The sequence below is a fragment of the Pomacea canaliculata genome, linkage group LG7 (genome assembly GCF_003073045.1).
Source record: "Pomacea canaliculata isolate SZHN2017 linkage group LG7, ASM307304v1, whole genome shotgun sequence".
NCBI lineage: Eukaryota > Metazoa > Mollusca > Gastropoda > Architaenioglossa > Ampullariidae > Pomacea > Pomacea canaliculata.
The window spans coordinates 20,106,894-20,126,221 of NC_037596.1; the positions used below are offsets into that span (position 1 = coordinate 20,106,894).

Below are 19,328 nucleotides of genomic sequence, written 5' to 3' on the forward strand. Positions count from 1 at the left end.
TGTCCTTCCTTGGTTTTTCAGAAATGCTTTGGATATCATAAATAAATCCAAATAATGCACTGTGCTCCTGAATCTGTTTAAATCTGTCTTCAATGGACGCAGTTCAAACAAGAAAGCTATAAGGCTTAAGTATCACCAGTAATGATTGCTGCGGTCTGTCTCAGAACTCAACGCGACTGTGATGTGCTAAAGACCACCAGACTGTCACGGACCCGTTTGTGCAATGAACAGTTTTGCAAAAAGTTACACCAGCGCTATCGCAACCCGTTGCATCCACACAATCAAAATAAGCACTATAAGAAAAAAGGAAATGAAATTAATGTAAAGAAAGACATAAATCGTGTTAATAAAATATATACAGCTATGTCACAGTGTATAAAATTCATGCGAACTTATCTTTACAAACTCTCATGAAGTGGCTGTAGGACAGGAGCACTGTTCAGTCTTGCACGGCTAAATGCAGTTCACAACCTTTAGTTTACTGACTCAGCTGTGGAAGGATGACAGCTCCAAGCACCCAAACAGACGATTACAAAGTCAATTCAAACAGCAGCACGAGATGTCTGCAGCCACTCAGAAAAGTGAGGTTTGTACATCGTCCTGTGGGTTTTAAGTTCAAAGTTACAACTACCTCTTCCCCCACTCTGGCTGTCCAGCCCTGGTAATGTGATCTGACTTTCTTTAAAGTGGTAGAGATATCTCTACCCTTCTCCACTAAGTCACCCCACTGAGGTCCTTTCAATCTTTCTCTCTTCTCTCTTTCTTCTCTCACGGACAACTATCAAGTAACATCGCACCACCTTCTTTGTCCAGTCTTCTAATCTGATCCGACTGGTCATTAACTGTGACAGATTTATCGCTACCTGTGGGCCTGTCATCGGCAAGTCCTTTCAATCGTTCTCTTCTTTCTCATCTTACAGACGAACTAACAAGTAAAACCAAACTGACTACATGTTTGCTGCTTAAAAATAGTAGAAAAGTGGTTTTCTACAAGAACTCATTACTACCAGAGGCGTTAGAACCCAGAAGTGTCAAAGAATGGCTTATTAAAATTAAATCTTTTTCGAGAATTTGCTGTCAGATTTGATTAATAACTTATAAGTAAGAACTACTTTTTGTCAAGAAAAAATACGTCTGTTTTTCAATTGCAGGCTAGCATCATACACACATGGATATTGCATGCCTCCCAAATCACACCTACACTTATGAGTAGGTGCATTTCAAACACTCGTGTAAAAGGTTTTATGGAGTGCACACTGATGGAGACAAGAAAACTGTAGCACCTTGCTCTGGTCTTATTTTGCTGTGTGGTCTAAAACTCAAGCTATCACAGCTTCCAGCCTCTAGACCACCCTGATAGCAGCTTCTTTGTTCCCATCCAAAGTCACACCTCACAGGTGGGCGGGCAATGAAAGAGTCTGTCAAGAGAGAGTCTTCTGGACACTAACAATGCAAAGTTGTAAATCATGGTGGCAGCTCCCCAAACACAGTCCAGTGATCAACACTGCGTGGTGTCCAGCATAGGGTTTGTTGAAAACAAGAGAAGTATATAGACTGTAGGTCTTAGTACGCGTTATCTCTTAATAACCAATTTCAAATATTCTGTCAATGGAGCATAACAACAAGCTAGCCATTCAAACTGTAGACAAACAGATGCACTCTTAGATAATAAAAATAAACATTACAAGTTGACAACTAAATTAAGCGTACTACACCAATCGAACAGAAATTTAATAATTAATAAGAAAGTTAAATATTCACGACCATGAGTCACAACAGTAAGTACAAGACTATAGGCCATCAGTGTCAGTAAATAGATATGCTATAAACTTCAAATGGCTCTACCTTGATGTTTGTCTGCTAAAGACTTTAATACTCTTATTAACTAAGAACGCGTTCGTGACATTAGGTAAGTTCCTTCGGGTTGAAAGTTCGTAAGTGTAAACAATATTGAGCAACTGTTTACTTGTCATAACCTAAGGTGACCAGACGTTTCGGGGGCGAAAGCGGGACAAGTGCCGCTGATAGTGTCGTCACCGTCAAAAAACGCCGAAAAAAGTGATTTTTAAAGACAACTGGGACATTTGATGGACTTGCCAGAAAGCCAGAAAGCGGGACATTGGGCGTCCAGCCCGATGAGCAGGCGGGACACGAGGTCAAAAGCGGGACTGTCCCGCCTAAAGCGGGACGTCTGGTCACCTTACATAACCAAAGAGAAACTCGCGTAGCAAACTCAAGTCTGTGTTGTTGTCCCTGATATCAGCTGCAGTGTTTTCAATGCATAAGTGTGGAACCTCTTCAATAGTAAGATAGAGGAAAGAAAGGTGAGCTTGGAATTAGTGGAATGTGGTCCACTCCATCGTAGGGGTCTGCACTGACCAGGCCCCATCCACCAACCCGCCCCTCCGCTGTCTATTCTCCGCCCTCTTCTTCCCCGCTGGTTAGCTGGTCACTTCAAGTGCGCCCTGTAATAATGGGTTTTCCTGTACTACATCACTACATGAACTGAGAAACTCGGTGGTGAAGTCAACCTACAAGCTGAGGAAAAGGTGCCTTCCACCTTAGCCTTCCACCAACGCCGCCACTCTCAGCACCCTTCCCCGCCCCTCTACCGCCCCATCCACCCTCTACTTGCCTGCCGGTTAGCTGTGGTCACTGCAGGTGCGCCCTGGGATACTGCGATACAGTCAAATCTCCCTACTATGCCACCTCTCTACTATGCCACTCTCGGTATTATGCCACTTTTGCTCGGTCCCGACTATAAATTCAATGTAAAAAAAAATTTACTATGCCACCCCTACTCTCGCTACTATGCCACTTTTTTGTGACTGTTAAAAGACACAAGTTGTAAAATTCCGCGCAGTGCTCGATTATTATACTGTATGGTAGTGTGGGACATCGCAGTTAGGTGGATGGAACATAGCACGCACACAGGGAGGGTGGAGGCTGGCAATGTGGGGGGTGGTGGTCGCTGGCCGGGTGACAGCCAGGTGACAGAGGGAAGGTGTGAGGGGGTCGACTAGCGACAGGATGCAGGTGCGCGGATGTGGTTGGGAGGGGTGGAGGATGAAGAGGTGAGGGGGAGAATGAGAGGAGACAGCGAAGCCGACGATTCTTGAGAGCTTTGGACCAGACCTGGGCAAAGGCCTCCTGTCTCTGACCGGCCCTCCCGCCAGTATATATCCTATATATACAGTATTAGGTAAAACTGAGTTAACTATATTAGTCCGGCCCTCTAAAACCCTCCCAATTTCTCATGCGGCCCCTTGGGAAAATTAATTGCCCACCCCTGCTTTGGACTGACGGGTAACTTGAGCAAATAAAGCCGTTTTTACAAACCCTCTCTACTATGCCACTCTCGCTACTATGCCACTTTTGCTCGGTCCCGGTAGGTGGCATAGTAGGGAGATTTGACTGTAGTGGGGTTTTCCAGTCATACATGTACTGAGAAACTAGCGTGGTGGTCAGTCTACAAGCAGAGGAAAAGTGTCCTGCTAATATCATTTTGTGAAAATGACATTTTTCCCTAAAATTATTCATTTAAAAAAAAAAAAAAAAAAAATAGCAGGCCATTTTTTCCGCCCCCCTCGGTCGCTGCGCCCCAGGCGATTGCCTAGTTCGCATAATAGGTAGAACCGGGCCTGCCCTTGTCTCGTTACTTTCTGCTATGATTTGCGTGCGGGTGTGTGTGTGTGTGCATAGACCCCGAACGTGAATGCCAACAGATGTGGATTAACTAGGTCGGTAGCTAACTGTGTGACTGATAGGGGGGACACAGGTAGACTGCCAATCGAAGATTCACATGACCGATAAGCTTTATTTTTCTTCGCTTCATGACGAGTCGTTTGGTTTCGCTGCTGTGCCTTCGAATAGTACGCTATTCTATACCACGACCGATGATATTTTGAAAATATCAGCAAACTATTCGAAGGCACAGCAGCGAAATGAAACGTCTCGTCATGAAGCGAAGAAAAATAAAGCTTATCGATCATGTGAATCTTCGATTGGAACTTTGCTTGAAATAAAAGTAAAGGACGAAACATTATAACATTGCAAAAGCAGAATTATGCAACTCACAATATGCTTTGAGCTTGTTTTGATAAATAAACCCAAGAAAATGTTTATTAATCCATCGGAAGTTTGAACTGAGACGTTTAGTCCTGCTGGGAAGTTTGAGTACGTTACAGAGGCAGGTACCCAGAGCAACAGTGACGAGAGTCGGCCAGCGGCCACCGACCCACTGTCAGCGCTTTCGTCAGGTAACTGATCGCGTGACGTGTGTGACGTGTGTGACGTGTGTGACTGGCTGCACTCGCAGGTACGCGCCACGCTTCACCGACTGTCTGCTCGCCCTCAAACATTGACCTGTATAAAACACGCCTGACAGCTTGTTAAACATGGGCACTGTCGTGACTACAGGCAGTAGGGCTACGTGTAATAAATATCATGACTACCGGCAGTAGGGACTGTATGTAATAAATATCATAACTACAGGCAATAGGGACTGTATGTAATAAATATCATGACTGCAGGCGGTAGGGACATTATTGCCGGCAGTATAGGAGAGGTAAGATTAAATGAATTAAATGAGGTCAGTGCTACAAAACATAACGACGAGAAACATGAATGTCAGTCTGCTGCATTCCCTTTGTGTGAACTAAGGAAGAGACCAGCAGAGTTTTGCTGGAATGATTCGAATCTGATCAGAAAGTCGTTTGAGGGATTGCTCATGTCTGTGTACACAGGGACTCTCCTTCACAACACGTGTGAACAGGGCCTTAAGTCGACCCGTGTGCGTGGTACTTCTATCAGCTAACACAGTTGATAGACAGTATAAGACAGACATACAGGCTTGTTAGTTGTTACACGGGTGGTTACTGGGTTAGTGGTTAGTCGCCACCTGCAGAAGACCAGAGATTCCTACTTTTAAGCAGGGCCGCCGAGAGCCAGCACGGGTTCCGGGGTAGACGATCTGTCCGAGCCCCTTGTAACTGAAATCGTAATTAAATTATTTTCCCAGTATATAATAATATCCTTGCAATTCCATTGTCAATATTTACATTTCATTCAGTGGCGTAATATAGACCGCAAACATTAGGACAAGTGAACTAGGACCTACATCACTACTTGAGCACTGAGTTATTTACACGTGAGTGGTTGGTACATGTGTAAGTATGACATCAAAGGGTCAAAGTGGTAATATCCCGCTCAGGGTTAGGAATGTTACAACCTTTCTTTAAAAGAAAAAGAAAAGGAAAAGAAGAATGAAAAAAATCCACTGACCAAGACTGGGCCCCTTCACAGCCCGGGTACATCAGACCCACCTGTCCCCCCATCCCCTTTCGTCAGGCCTGCTGTTGAGGAGGACACTAACCTAGTGGCCACTCGTCACCTGCAACAGGGCAGGCACCGACACTCCTTATAAAACGGAAATAATTAGGCAGAAAGACAGATGCTCACCTTTGGCTGTGACCAACTAACGTTTTACCCCACCTACCTCATCACATACTTTTGTCATCTTATGTAACCCTCATCTCATGTAACCCTCACCTCATGTAGCACTCACCCCATGTAACCCTCCCCCATGTAGCCCTCACCTCATGTAACCCTCACCCATGTAACCCTCCCCCGTGTAGCCCTCACCCCATGTAACCCTCCCCCGTGTAGCCCTCACCTCATGTAGCCCTCACCCCATGTAACCCTCCCCGTGTAACCCTCCCCAATGTATCCCTCACCTCATGTAGCCCTAACCCCATGTAACCCTCCCCAATGTATCCCTCACCTCATGTAGCCCTCATCCCATGTAACACTCCCTCATGTATCCCTCACCTCATGTAGCCCTCATCCCATGTAACACTCCCCCGTGTATCCCTCACCTCATGTAGCCCTCACCCCATGTATCCCTCACCTCATGTAGCCCTCACCTCATGCATGTCGCCACAAAGTTGTCATGTAGCTTGCATGAAACATGTCTCCCACCCGCTCTATCCTTTAGCACAGTTCTTGAGAAGTCAGTGTGACACCCGTTTTACCCACCACCCCGCTTCCCTAACCAGCTTCCACTTCACTTATCTTTCCTTAATGTGTAACACATTTTACCACATCCCAACGTCACTCAGGTGTATCTTGGGTGGCTGTAGTCCATGTTATGGCGTAGTTGATATGGATTGGTATCCTGCTATGTGGATGTGCCGTGTGACCATTATGGGACATACAACCAGTTCATGTCATGACCTTACTGACCACGTGATATGTTTTGCACAAAGATGCTACACGCCTGTTGAATACAAGTGTGATATATCATATACCCTTATACAGAGAGTGGACACAACTGAAGAGGGGTGGCGATACATCAGTCATCGCCCAGGGCACACAGATGACAAGCGTGTATCTATACAGATGACCGGTGTGTGTCTACACAAACTCCTCACAAGCCAGGCAAGTGGATGCTGGGGGGAGGGGTGCAGCTGGAGGATGTAGGCGGAGACGCAGGGAGGGAGAAACCTGGCCCCGTATGCATGAAAATCGACTGAGGATATTTCCAAGTAGCTGCTAGTCCCGGAAAGCTACTCGGGACCTACTCCCGAATACGGTCTCTCCGAGTTCCGCATGCACGAAGCGCTACTCGCCCTCAGCTAGCTCTCCGGGCCTGGCTGCGGGAAAACCCGGTGGCTGTCAGTGGAGGTGAAGGAGGCTAACTACTTCCTATCGTCACCTCGTTCTTTCCTTACATCGAACTGTCGTCTCTGAGGTCCCACCTACTTAATTAGCAAGTCATTGTCTCAATGTTAGGTATTGGACCCTATTGTAGTCGAGTCAAGTGACTCAGAGTGTGAGGCAGCGATCTCTCACCTTGGTGTGTTTGCGTGGTTACTAGCGGAGACAAAAAAAGTAAGAAAATAAACAAAGGGGCTGGTGAAAGGATTTGTCAGAGAGTAGACGGGTTTGCGATGTCAACTACCAAAGGGAGTTGTCTCTTGTGACTACATTACATGTGCAAAAGTTTAAAATGTTCAAGAAATAAACATATGGGCAAGGCGTTCCGACATTGCTTGTAGAAATCTCCCTCAAGCATCCTGTTTTATTTGGTAATCACAGTCACAGTCATAACCTAAAAAAAAAATTCATGAGGAGTCAACATGCAAAAGGTGAATACCTGCATGTGGGTTGGCACTAGAAGTGCCCTGAGTGCAAAGACAAATGAATTAAAGAGCCTTGAGCCTTGAAATGTAAATATTGACTATATATAGCCTGTGTTCAATCTAAGGTTGTGTTTAATTCGTTACATTATTACACAGATAATCAAGATGATGTATAATTTAACAGTTGAAAGCAAGTGACTATTTAGTATACACACATCGATAGAGGAGTTCATTGCATTTACAAAGTGTCTACACACATGCTAAACACACAGAGTGGCATTTAGAGAGGGCAACATTGTAGTTTATGTCATTGACCAATGACAACCATTAGAAATACCAGAGGTTAATTTTAAGTCTGCTAAGTTACAAAGCAAGTGCTCAGTTACAAAACAAAGTGGTACATCATAAAAAAAATGAATGGCTTCATAAAAAAATTCCTAGTTTCCTACATCTATTCCAGGACCATACCCTTCACACTCACACACCTTTCACTTAGTATTCAGCAGTTGAAATGATAAAGGAAATGATTTTGTGTATATATATTTATTGCTTCTGCACTTTTGGAATAGCATTAGGTTTGCCTGAATTTAATAAAACAATTCTCCTGCAGCGACATGTTCAGATATTGAGTAAATGCCAATTTCCTGCAATTTACTAATTGCAACAAAAACCCAAATTCTTCTGCTTGACACCAATGATCTTATAACTAACATGGGCAATTTTGTTCAAGCTGTTCCTATCATGGACAGACAAGCACAGCATTGTCATGTTTAACCAGTGCTTGTATTTGTGGGCATTTGATTTTATAACCTTTTACTTTAAGAATTCTTGAAGAAACAATTTGTGTAATCTAGCACTTTTTGACTTGGTTCATTCCTTACATCTTCACCAGTGCACTTAGTTCATGTTTTTCAGAGTGTCATCAGTTTGTGAAGCTTATGATTCAAGAATCTTTATTTTTTTCACCCTTTCAAGGGTCTATAGAGATATTCACACGCATTACTATATATCTTACATGCAATATCCCTCACACATACACACATTCGCTGGTCAGTTTGTAACAGTTAATACATTAAAAGCTAATTTTTTGCCTCACTCACTTGTTCTTTCCTTCTTCTAGCAATCTAGCCCTTTAATGCAAATTGCATCACAGCATGTGTAATCAAATAAATCAAAGTATATAAACACATGTACACAAGCAAAAAGTTTTGGAGGGAATGTTTCTGCCCCTCCATTTCATTCTTACCTAAACACAGATATATACACATACATTCTTACTTATATCTGCATACATATATAAAATATCCCCCTTACACATACACTCACTGAGGCTGATATATACACAAGCCACATGCACACACACACATATATATAAACCTCCCCGACACACACACCTACTCATATCAGTATATAATGCACACACATTTGCTTGTGCATACATGTGTAACCCCCACCCACACACACACACAGCCTTATATCTGCTTATATACATAGATGTAAACCCCCCATGCACATACACTCATCTCTGCTTTTATATATATACATGTAACCTCCTTTACACACATACTCATATCTGCACATATATATTTATCTAGTACCTCCTGACACACACACCTACTTACTCATATGTGCATATATATATATTTAAAAATAATCCTGCTACACACAGTCTCATGTCTGCTTATGTATATATATACGTAAACATCCACACGCACACATCTGCTTATATATATATATCCCCCCAACACACACACATACTCATGTCTGCCTATATACACATGTATATAATCCACAGACACATGTATCTGCATCTACATAAAATATCCCCCCACCCCCGACACATTCCCCCTACTCACTCATATTAGCATATATAAATATAATTCCCCTTCACTCATACACACTTGTTTCTGCTTATGTATGCAGGTGTAGTCCCACCCCACACAGCCTCATATCTGCTTATATATATATACCACCTACACACACCTTCTCTCATATCTGCATATATATAATCCAACTACGCACACACACAAACAGCCTCATATTTGCTTATTTATAACCCTGGCACACATAGTCTTATATCTGCTTTTATATATATATCTGCATATATAAAATACCCCCTGACACACACACACCCTACGCACTCATATTTGCATATATATATATAATCCCCCCCCTCACTCATATCTATATATATATTTAATGCCTCCCAACACACACATCTCTGCTTATATATGTAAATCTCCCCACATACATATATTTGCTTATAGATATACTACCCACATCCACACATGCATATACTCATATTTACTGATATATAAATATGTAAACCTCCCCCCTCCACACACTTATTTCTTCTAGATTACCGTCCTAAGTAAACAAACTTAGCTCATCTAATAAGGGTCTGTTTATTTGTTGATTAGAGTTGAATAGATAATGAAATTACAAAGTATGTAGAGCCTTTCATTTCTAGGGTTTCATTTTGTCTACATGTTTCTTGTTTACATGTTTTGTACTGTAGCATGGTTTGTTTTGCAATACTTCATGTGTGGTGCATTCAGCAAACATTTACAAGCGCCTTACAAATTCAAGTATTAATATTATGAATAAGTTTACTTTATTTTTCATTGGAGTCTGAAATCAAGTTGCTGTCGATAAATCCAAGTACTTAAGGACATTCACAGGCCCGATGTGTCTGCATGTCTTTGTCTTTTCCGCACAACCTTGATCCGGCAATGAAATTCCTTTAGGGGCTCGCCGATGCAAACCATTGGTGATTCTCGCCACAGTACTAATAACAGTCGATTTGTCTACATCAGTGAATTCTCCACACACTTCTTGAAAGTTTGATATTTGTGGCAAAATATCGTAAAGTGATGAGCACTTGTAGTGAAGATGTTATTGTGCCTTGCCGACTGGTGACAGCGATCTCGCATGCCACTACAGCGGTCATCGCTAGAATGTTCTCTCGGCTAAAATGAAGTTTACAATACAGTTTTTAATTCATCCAACACTTCAAACGGGTGCGATCTGTCACCAAACACCCGATTTCGTCTCGACAATCGACGTTGTTGCTAGTAAACACAGTGAAGGCCGCCATTTTTCCGCCCGGATAGCGAGTTACACAGCCCCGGGACCACCGATAACTTTATACGCGAGAAGCCAGACTGGACAGCTTCTCCGGGCTCTCGTGCATACGAATTTTTCGCTCCTATCCACCCGGATGAGCGTTATTACCGATTAGACCCCTTCTCCGGTCTACATGCATACGGGGCCAGTTGTCTACCACCCCACCCTGTCGTCCCACCTTTAGCTCTCTGTCCTTGTCTGTCTTCTTTATCTGTGAGATGCCAAGTCAAGCAGCTGCCAGTAGTGCTCATTCTGTTAGCTGGGGCTGGAGAATGCAGTAGGGTGGGTATCTGTCTCACAACTGTTCAAACCTCTGCACAGGTGAAAAGGCTGTGTGAAACAGGAGGCCTTTATCCACCGTCAACAAGAGCTGATGCCTAGGATTAGGTCAGGGCTAAGGGACTCTTGCGTGAAGCCAGTTCACCAAATATCAAGGCACCTCCACTCCTACGCACTCGGCCTAGCCCGGATGTGGAAGGAGATCGTTCGCCCGCCTCTACAATCCAACATTTTGCCTGACCGGAAACTATGAGACCTCTTCTGAGCAGAGGAAAACTAATGGCTCTATAAGATAAAAGAAGAGACTTGCAGGTGTTGCTTAAGACAGGCCAAACCATCTAGCTTGCTGTGTCACTGCAGTTCCCTCCATCCCCCAGCTGAGCTGACATACCATGTGACTCAAAATTCATGGAGTTATCTACTGATGTTAGCAAGTATAGTATTCTACCACTGTTATCTACTGTAGTTTTCCTGCTAATGTTACTTCCCATGTTTGTCTAGCACTTATTTAGGCTCTAGTTGAGCTGCTATATTTGTTCATCAGTTAGTCTCTGGCTGGGCACTGTATTTGTCTGTGTGACTTGTGTAGGCTCTAGTTCAGCTGCTATATTTGTCTGTCACTTATTTAGTTCCTGGCTGAATGCTATTTTAAGTCTGTCACTTTTTCAGTCCCTGGCCTTGCTGACTTTTGTAATGTAGCTTTGGCCACTGCTCACAGTCACTAAAGTAATGTTAATGTAGAGGCTTCCTCCCACATTATTAAATTCCTAAAGAAAATGAAAAAAAGCTAAAGATAGAAGAAGAGGGTAATATTAATTACCTACCCATTAATCTAGTGTTAATCACCCAGCCTGGGCCCAGGAAAGCCTCTGTATACCTAGTTGTCTTCTTAGTACTTGGTGGTCGCTAGGTTATGAGGTTTGACAATATTTTTCATTTGACTGATGGATCCCAAAGGCAAACAGTGTTGGCTGTTAGAAGAAAGCCAGTCCAAGAAATAGGATACAGGATAAATTATCTTTCAACCAGTCAGCACAGAGAGGATTGATTAATTGACAATATTGTCTTTTTTTTTGGACGGTCTTGCCCCTCCTGCATTTACTTGGTTTTCAATCACTATAAGGACAGGTGTTACTGAGGTGTATTCACATCTGTCAAATAACCTGCTGCACTTTATCAATATTCCTAGCATTGGCTATAAGAAATAGTACTGGATTTGGAGTAATTAAATCGACAAATATAGTGGCCAGCTGTCAGGAGGTATTTGTCACTGTAAGGCAAGGGAGTGAAAGTTCTGGGTGAACACAGCTGGTGTGAACATTTTTACACACACGCAGCTCTTAATCACACTGGTCTCTATACACAGCGCCTGAATGCATACTCATCTTTATATGCAAAGCTCTTAATATATGCACATCTATTTTACACATGTATTATAACACTTATCTTTATATATATATCTAATTTAAGTATGTAGCATAATAATGCACATCTCTTAATATATAGACATCTGTTTTACACATGTATTATAATACACCCATATATCTTAATACATGTATCTATCTAATTTACAAATGTATCATACTAATACACATCTAATTTACACATGTCAAATAAAAATTACTTTTCGGCATTATATATACATCTCTGTACACATGTCTCATACAAATTTCTATACATATCTCATGTATTATACTACATACTGTATTGTTTTAATACATTTCTCATAATATATGCATATACTGTACATCTCTTTAATACACTGGGATCTGTAGACACAACTACTGATCTCTATGCACACAGACCTCTACAAGCATCTCTCAATACATATTATTGTATACATATCCTGTGGAAATATCTATACACATAGCAGGTGTGAAGAGCTGTCTCTAAACTCAGGTCTGGTGGCGAACCCCTCTTGCAAACAGTTCTTTACAGTCAGCTGTTCATACTTGATTCTGATAATTTACGCCGCATTCTTGACCACACTACTCAGCTGATCAGCACTCTTTCTTGTGTTTCTCCTCTGTGCTACCAGCACTGTTAAGCAGCAGAAGGCATAGATCTTTTATTATTTCAAAGCGAGAGAAATCTCATTAAATCATGAACTGAAGAAGTCTTGATTGGTATCCCTCAGCTGATTTAAGGGTGTTATGACAGGTTAATGCTTCCGCTTCCTGTTTCATCGTGTAACTTGTTTGCTGTGTGATGTTGTTTTTATATATTTTTGGTTTATGATGATGTATATATTTATGTATGATGCTGCTTTAGTGAAGCATTTCTACTGTCAGTATAGTGCAGTATGGTAGAGTTTTTGAAGCATAACCCCTTAATTTTGTTGTATTCTTTGTTCCAGCTGTATTATTAATAGATATCAAAATATCATTATGAGAATATTAGTAATATGTAATAGAATCTTATTTTTTATCTTCACACACTGTCTGCTTTGCTGTGAAAGAAACATTTCCATTGCAACTTTTGTTTGCTTTAATGGAAAAATATTATCATTATTTGAATTCCTAGTCAAGCAAAGTGACCACGTAGTTAATTCTGTAGTCACAAAGACATGAAATCTGGTTGTAGCATATCTTATATTTTAGCATGTAAGCTCCAGTTATCCCATCCCCCAGCATTATGCAGTGTACAATATGGTATCATCACATAAAGATCTAAGCACTGAGTGGAAATGAAATTGATTTTGCCTGTTTGACTGTTGGCAGCAGATACATGGGGTCAGAACCAGTGGTTAAAGAAACCACAAGATGTGCTGGTGTCACGTGGTGGCAATGTGACCTTTGAGTGTCAGTCTCCCAACAACAGCACCAATATTGTGTGGACACAGGGACCCAAGGTTGTTTTTAATAATGGCTACCGCACTGTGGTGACCCCTCTACACTTTTCTCTCACCACCCCCTTTACGCTGAGCATCACCGGTGTGCAGGATCAGGATGCCGGACAGTATGGCTGTAACGTTCTGGACTATGGCTCTGTCTCAGCTCAGCTAACTGTGGCAGGTGAGATACAGGTAGTTGTAGAGTTGACTTGATATAATACAACTATAATATTCTGGCCTATGGCTGCATCTCTATCCTGCTCACCAGGGCAGGTGAAATGCAGGTAGGTCAACTGATGATCAAAAGCAGGTGAGATACAGGTAGTTTTAAATGTTACAACAATGGGCAGGAATGGTAGGTAAATTTTGTCTAGACAAAACCAGCTTCTAAGAGTTCAAAGTCTTCTAGAGTTTGCACAGAGCTTCAGACTCACCTTGAAGGAGTGGATAGCTGAATGATTAGAGCATTGGCCTCCAAACATGTTGAAAGCACAAAGGTCTGCCAACTACTAAAAACCAAATCAGATCCTTGTTTGCCTGAGAAGGCTGCTCTGAATACCAGGACAACTCTTGGTATACCAAAAATATCCTACTTGCAACAATCAAGTGGTTTGAACTGGTTTGGTTTAGCCATGTGACCCACCACAACACTCTGTCAAAGACTTATTCAAGGTAACTTAAAAAGAGGTTGATGCTGCAGTGGAGGAACTGACTTACAAATGTGAAGGAAAGGACATTGTCCTGTACAGGATCTGTTCCCCATTGCCTAGGACAGGCCTTGCTCCCCCCTACCCTTAAGATTCAGTACCAGTCAAGGAAATGAAAGAAGTGAATGAATGTGTGCTATGGTGTCAGTGTACCCTGCTGTGACTGTGGTGTACTGTAAGGTTTATTATACAATGCTAGCACTATGGTGTTCATGTACTGTTCATGTACAATGTTGTTACAGTGGTGTTAATTTATTGTGTATGTATAATGCTATTACTGTGATGTAAATATACAGTACCATGTATTTGGCTTCAGAGCTTGGACATATTGCCATCAAAGAAGGAAACACTATGTTTACTTGTTCAAGCAAGGTATGATGTTGCCCTAATACCTTTTTTGTGTGCACATGCCTGTGTGTGTATGTCCTTGCAACCAATCATGGGTAACACCAAGCAGTGATGATGATTTCAGTGTTGCCTGGTCTCCCATCGCTGACTCTCAGTCACCTGGGTGACATTTTCCGGGAGGGAGAGAGTATCAGCATGACATGCCAGTCAGTTGGCGGGAAGCCGCTGCCTACAATCACATGGATGAAGAATGGAGTGCAGTTGGTGATGCCTTCCATGGATGTTACTGGCAATGTGTCACGTAGTACACTCAACGTCACCCTCAGCCACAGTGACCACGGGGCCAATTATACCTGTTTTGTTTACAATCTGCTGAACGAGTACCAACCCTTGATAGTTTCTCGCATTTTCAGTGTGCAATGTGAGTTTTTCTTATGTTCTAACTTACATCCAGCCTTCTGCTTCCTAGCTCTATATGTTATCCATATTTCCGCCTTATACCTTCTCCTGATGAATCACTGCTTTGCCATAGTTACAGGACTTACAGTGCCCATCTCTATTGACAGAATAATCAGCTAATGGTTAGACCATCCAGTCCAGTCAGGTTGAGAGTAAACACCATATATAATTATAGGACTTACAGTACCCATCGCTATTGACAGAAGAATCAGCTTATGGTTATGCCATTGAGGGAATGGCGTGTTACTTCGAGCCAGCAACTAAGGCTATATCATGGCAAGGCAGCCAGCCCTGTAAACACACACCACATGCTGAGAAAGAACAGTGTGTGGAGAGGAGATAGCCCATCCAGGGCAGACAGGTTGAGGGTAAACACCTGATGAAGCAGGGTTTACTGTTCTAAGTGTTAGTGTCGGGAATGAGCAAACTACTGTTTCCTTTTAAATAGTAGTTTGTCTAAAATTGATGTTGATAAAGGTAGAAGAGAAGTTGTTAAATTATAACTATACAAAAATTGGGGATCTACTTGAAAAAAAAGGAACACCTATAAAATTTGAAGTATTCCACCAAATGCATAGTAATAATTATAGTAAATTTTGTAGATTACTAAAGTCAAGTCATGTCAATTGTCAAATATAAAAGAAAGATTTGTCACTTATGGAAAGAATCAGAGATAGACACTAAATCCTATGCACTTTCTTTTCACAATGAAAGGAATCTATAGAGTACTTGTTCCTTGATTGTACTATTGTTAAAAACGTCTGGCAAAATATCATATTTACAGAAGTAGATGTTTCAATATTAAACTAAGTATAAATTCCTTTGTAATGGAAGTAGAAAAAAAGATACTACACAGAAAAATATTGCGATACGAATTGTAAACCAGACTTTTTTTTTAGAAATAGTTACCATATAAACAGCTTCTCTGGAAAAGAAAAGATTATGTTGCAATGTCAGATTTAGAATATTCCATTTTTTAATTAAAAAAATAATTCTAGTGTTTTCTTGGAAATCTAGAATGCCACCATGTAGTGTAATCTCTGTAATCTCTTTAATACCAAGGTTATAGCACGATATCTGTATAATAATCCCAGATAAGATGAACCATGGATGTAATGATTGTTGAATGATTATTTTCTTCGTGCGTTGGTTATGAGCGCTAATTCAGGAGTGAGTGGGGGGAATGTAAGTAGGTTTGTTTGTTTGTTTGCTTGCTTGTGCAGGTGTGTGTGTGTACACACATTGTCGTGAAGCTCGGGGAATGAGCATGACGGTTGCAATTACCGCTGCCTCGGGCTAATTACACTGTCGACACCTCTACCACCTCACCCTGACATTTACCTGTACGCGCACACCTACACTCACTTGCTCGACTCAAGGCAATGAAGTGTATGAATATTAGAGAGTTTTACAAGTCAATTTACAAAAGATACAATAGTTCAAATTCCTATATGGCTTGTTCTCTAGGAGTCCCGTTACAACTCCCTATGGCTAATCTAGGTATCATGAGTCGCTACCTTAACAACTACACACAGCACACTACACTCGTGTAACACACTAGCCACTTATCTTTCCAAACAAAAGTCTCTTGCCAGTGGAGGACACTCCGATGTTGCTGTTGTCCGAGAATCCGTTGGTGTCACTCCGTCCATCGTAGCGCCCTCCTGCCCGAGCGCAGAGACTCTGGCACCGCCGAGTGTCACCACGTGTCTCTCGTCCTCGAGGCCGGTCTGCTGACTAACACTTGTCTACTAACCTCGGGCTCTGATGAAGTGCTGTGCACTCTGTGGTAGAGTGGGTCTCACGCACCTCTTGAGGCAGTTGTGCTGGAGCTGTCACGATTCCAGACAGGCTCACAGCAGAGAATCTGAACAGCCTTGAACAGACCTCTGTTACACGAAGATCATCCTCTCCCAGGGTTGGTCAAGCATGCTACACACTCACTCGCAACCATTCCGCCACCTAGCTACTTCCAATCGCGATCACCTTGACTTACCACTGTCCACTGTACCCCACTTACTTACCCCCTACCATCAGTAGCGTGGTCTGCGACTAATGCTTCCTATTGACTACCCACCAACTTGTATTACACATCCATTGACTACCTGTGTCCTGTTGGTGGCAAGAACAGCAAGCGCTGTTGTCCTGCGCCAGGCATATTCCGACCTCCAGTCACTGCTGGTCTCCATTGCTCTGAGAGATCTGCTGACTGTAGTCATAATGGCAGCTCCACATTGCCACCTCCCCCTGCGCTGGGTGTATGATGATGTCAGCGACGATTCTTAAGCCAAACTGATTCCGGGGTAGAGGGAAAGGGAATAAACGGAGGTGAGACTTTCTGGCCTGTTGTCCATCCCTGTTGTACCGCCAACCACTGTATCGACACCTCAACCGCTAACCCTAACCAACAGTTACCAGCGCGTCCACTCGACTAGGACAGGGAGCAGAAGAACATTATTGCCCTATTCCTACTCATCACATGATACACGTGCGTGTGTGTGTGTGAGAGAGAGGCAGAAAGGGAGAGAGTGTGAGTGTTATTCTTATAGTTAGTTTGTTACTCCTCGAGGAGCATAAGGCCGGTTGTTACTCTTATAGTTATGTAAATTGTCCACTTGTATTTAAGTGACTGTAATGTAAAAGAAATGTCAAAAAAGGTATCAGTAGTAGTTGGGAGAGAACTGTGTTTAACGCTGAGCCAGTGAGCTAGGCTATGTAATAGGTTAGCTGGCCCTGTAAGCAAGTGCCGCACGCCCACATGCTGATAAAGAACATGTCTGAGACAAGTTTTGAATCCAGGCCAGTCCATCCTGATTGTGCTGGTGACAAATGCTTAACCATAGCACCACCAGACTATGTAAACGAAAAAATAAGCTAAGGAAAAGACAATCATATTAATGGACTATGTCAATAAAATAATAAAACTATAAAAAAAAAATCTTATCAGTGGAGAAGATAATGGGATTACTGGCAAATGAAGACATGACTGGTTTATGATGGTGGCAGACAAAGTCATAAGGATATTTCCAGTCTGATAACTTGTGAGATCTCACCCAGTATTTCTTTATTGTTTGCCATACTATACTACATTATAATATTATGTCATGCTGTACTACACTATAAGCATAAATTCTTTATTCACTGGCCTTTGCAGAGCCTCTGCCAAAATTCTTGTACATATCTATTGAGACTGCTGGTAATATTTTCACTGAGTGCCCCATCAAAATGTTTCAGTTAATAATGCTATATAGTCACAGCTTTCGCGATTTCCATCTGTCATCTGTTGGTACTTTGTCACAGATTCTCCCATCATCTCATTTGACCCTTTTGGGCCATACACTGTGCGCTTAGGTCAACCTGCACAGGTTACTTGCCTGGTGGATGCCAACCCATCTGTTAATACAGTCACCTGGCAGAAAGATGAGCACATCTTGCCCAGTAAGTGCAACAACATAAGGGGTATGTTCCTGACTTGTACCACCAATGCAACCACCACCACCACCACCATAACAACATGTACTCATGATAAAAGTCATTTCATTTTTCTTCAAATATATGTGCATACAAGAAAGAAGGACAATGGAGACATTCATAGTGCAAGTACACTCATCAACAACATGTACTCATTATTATTATTTTGCTCATCAAGAGATGTCTGATGTAGATCTGGCAATTTTAGGTACACTTATTAAGAAATATCTCATATCTGAGGTAAATATCTGATGTCTGAGGGAGATTTGGAAAGAGTTTAGGAACACTTACCAACAGATTTCTGATGTCTGAGGGAGGTTTGGCAAGTTTTTTATCAGCAAGGTGCAAAATGTAAGCTCATTTATCAAGAATTATCTGAGGGTAATTTCTTTATCAATGAAGGGTTGGTTTATTTAGTAGGAAAGTGCTTCCACCATAAGGGGATTTCACACTATGGGGGGAGAGGGAGGAGGAGGAAACCAGAGGACCCATATAAAACCCCAGACACCCAGTCCTACAGATATGTGTCACATATAGAGAAAGTCTCAAGAGGAGATCTGAACCTTGAGCAGCTCAATGCAGTGGTGACCAGCGAGTGTTTTAAGCACTACACTACCTACCAGGAGCCCGACTTTATCAGTGAACCACGAAATACTAGCATATCTATGTGACAGACATCTGAAATAGACTGGGTGAGTTCTTTTTTCAAATGGCTTTTATTGTTTCAGACGTACAACCAGTCCTTAGTTTTAAAGCAGTTTCCAGACAAGACAGTGGCAACTACACCTGTTATGCTGCAAACTCTCTCAACTCAGCCACTCCTACTCGGCTCTCTATCTACATCAGCGTTGTCTGTAAGTTGATTTCAAGTAAAGCTGTGTCCATTTGTCGGTCTAAATAAAGTTGTCTTTAAGCTTATTTTGTCTGCTTTTGTTTTGTGTACAGTTTGGCCTACTTGTCTTT

General features: G+C 42.1%; 1 protein-coding gene across 1 annotated transcript in view; it reads left to right on the plus strand.

The window, feature by feature from the left end:
- The window catches only part of LOC112567515 (hemicentin-1-like), a 62,700-nt gene that overhangs the window by 10,534 nt on the left and 32,838 nt on the right, over positions 1 to 19,328 (plus strand). Inside the window, exons 3-6 of the mRNA XM_025244209.1 lie at positions 13,268 to 13,561; positions 14,560 to 14,856; positions 18,195 to 18,332; positions 19,094 to 19,219. Of these exons, the coding sequence (XP_025099994.1) occupies positions 13,268 to 13,561; positions 14,560 to 14,856; positions 18,195 to 18,332; positions 19,094 to 19,219 (855 nt within the window). The remainder of the gene's footprint in view (positions 1 to 13,267; positions 13,562 to 14,559; positions 14,857 to 18,194; positions 18,333 to 19,093; positions 19,220 to 19,328) is intronic.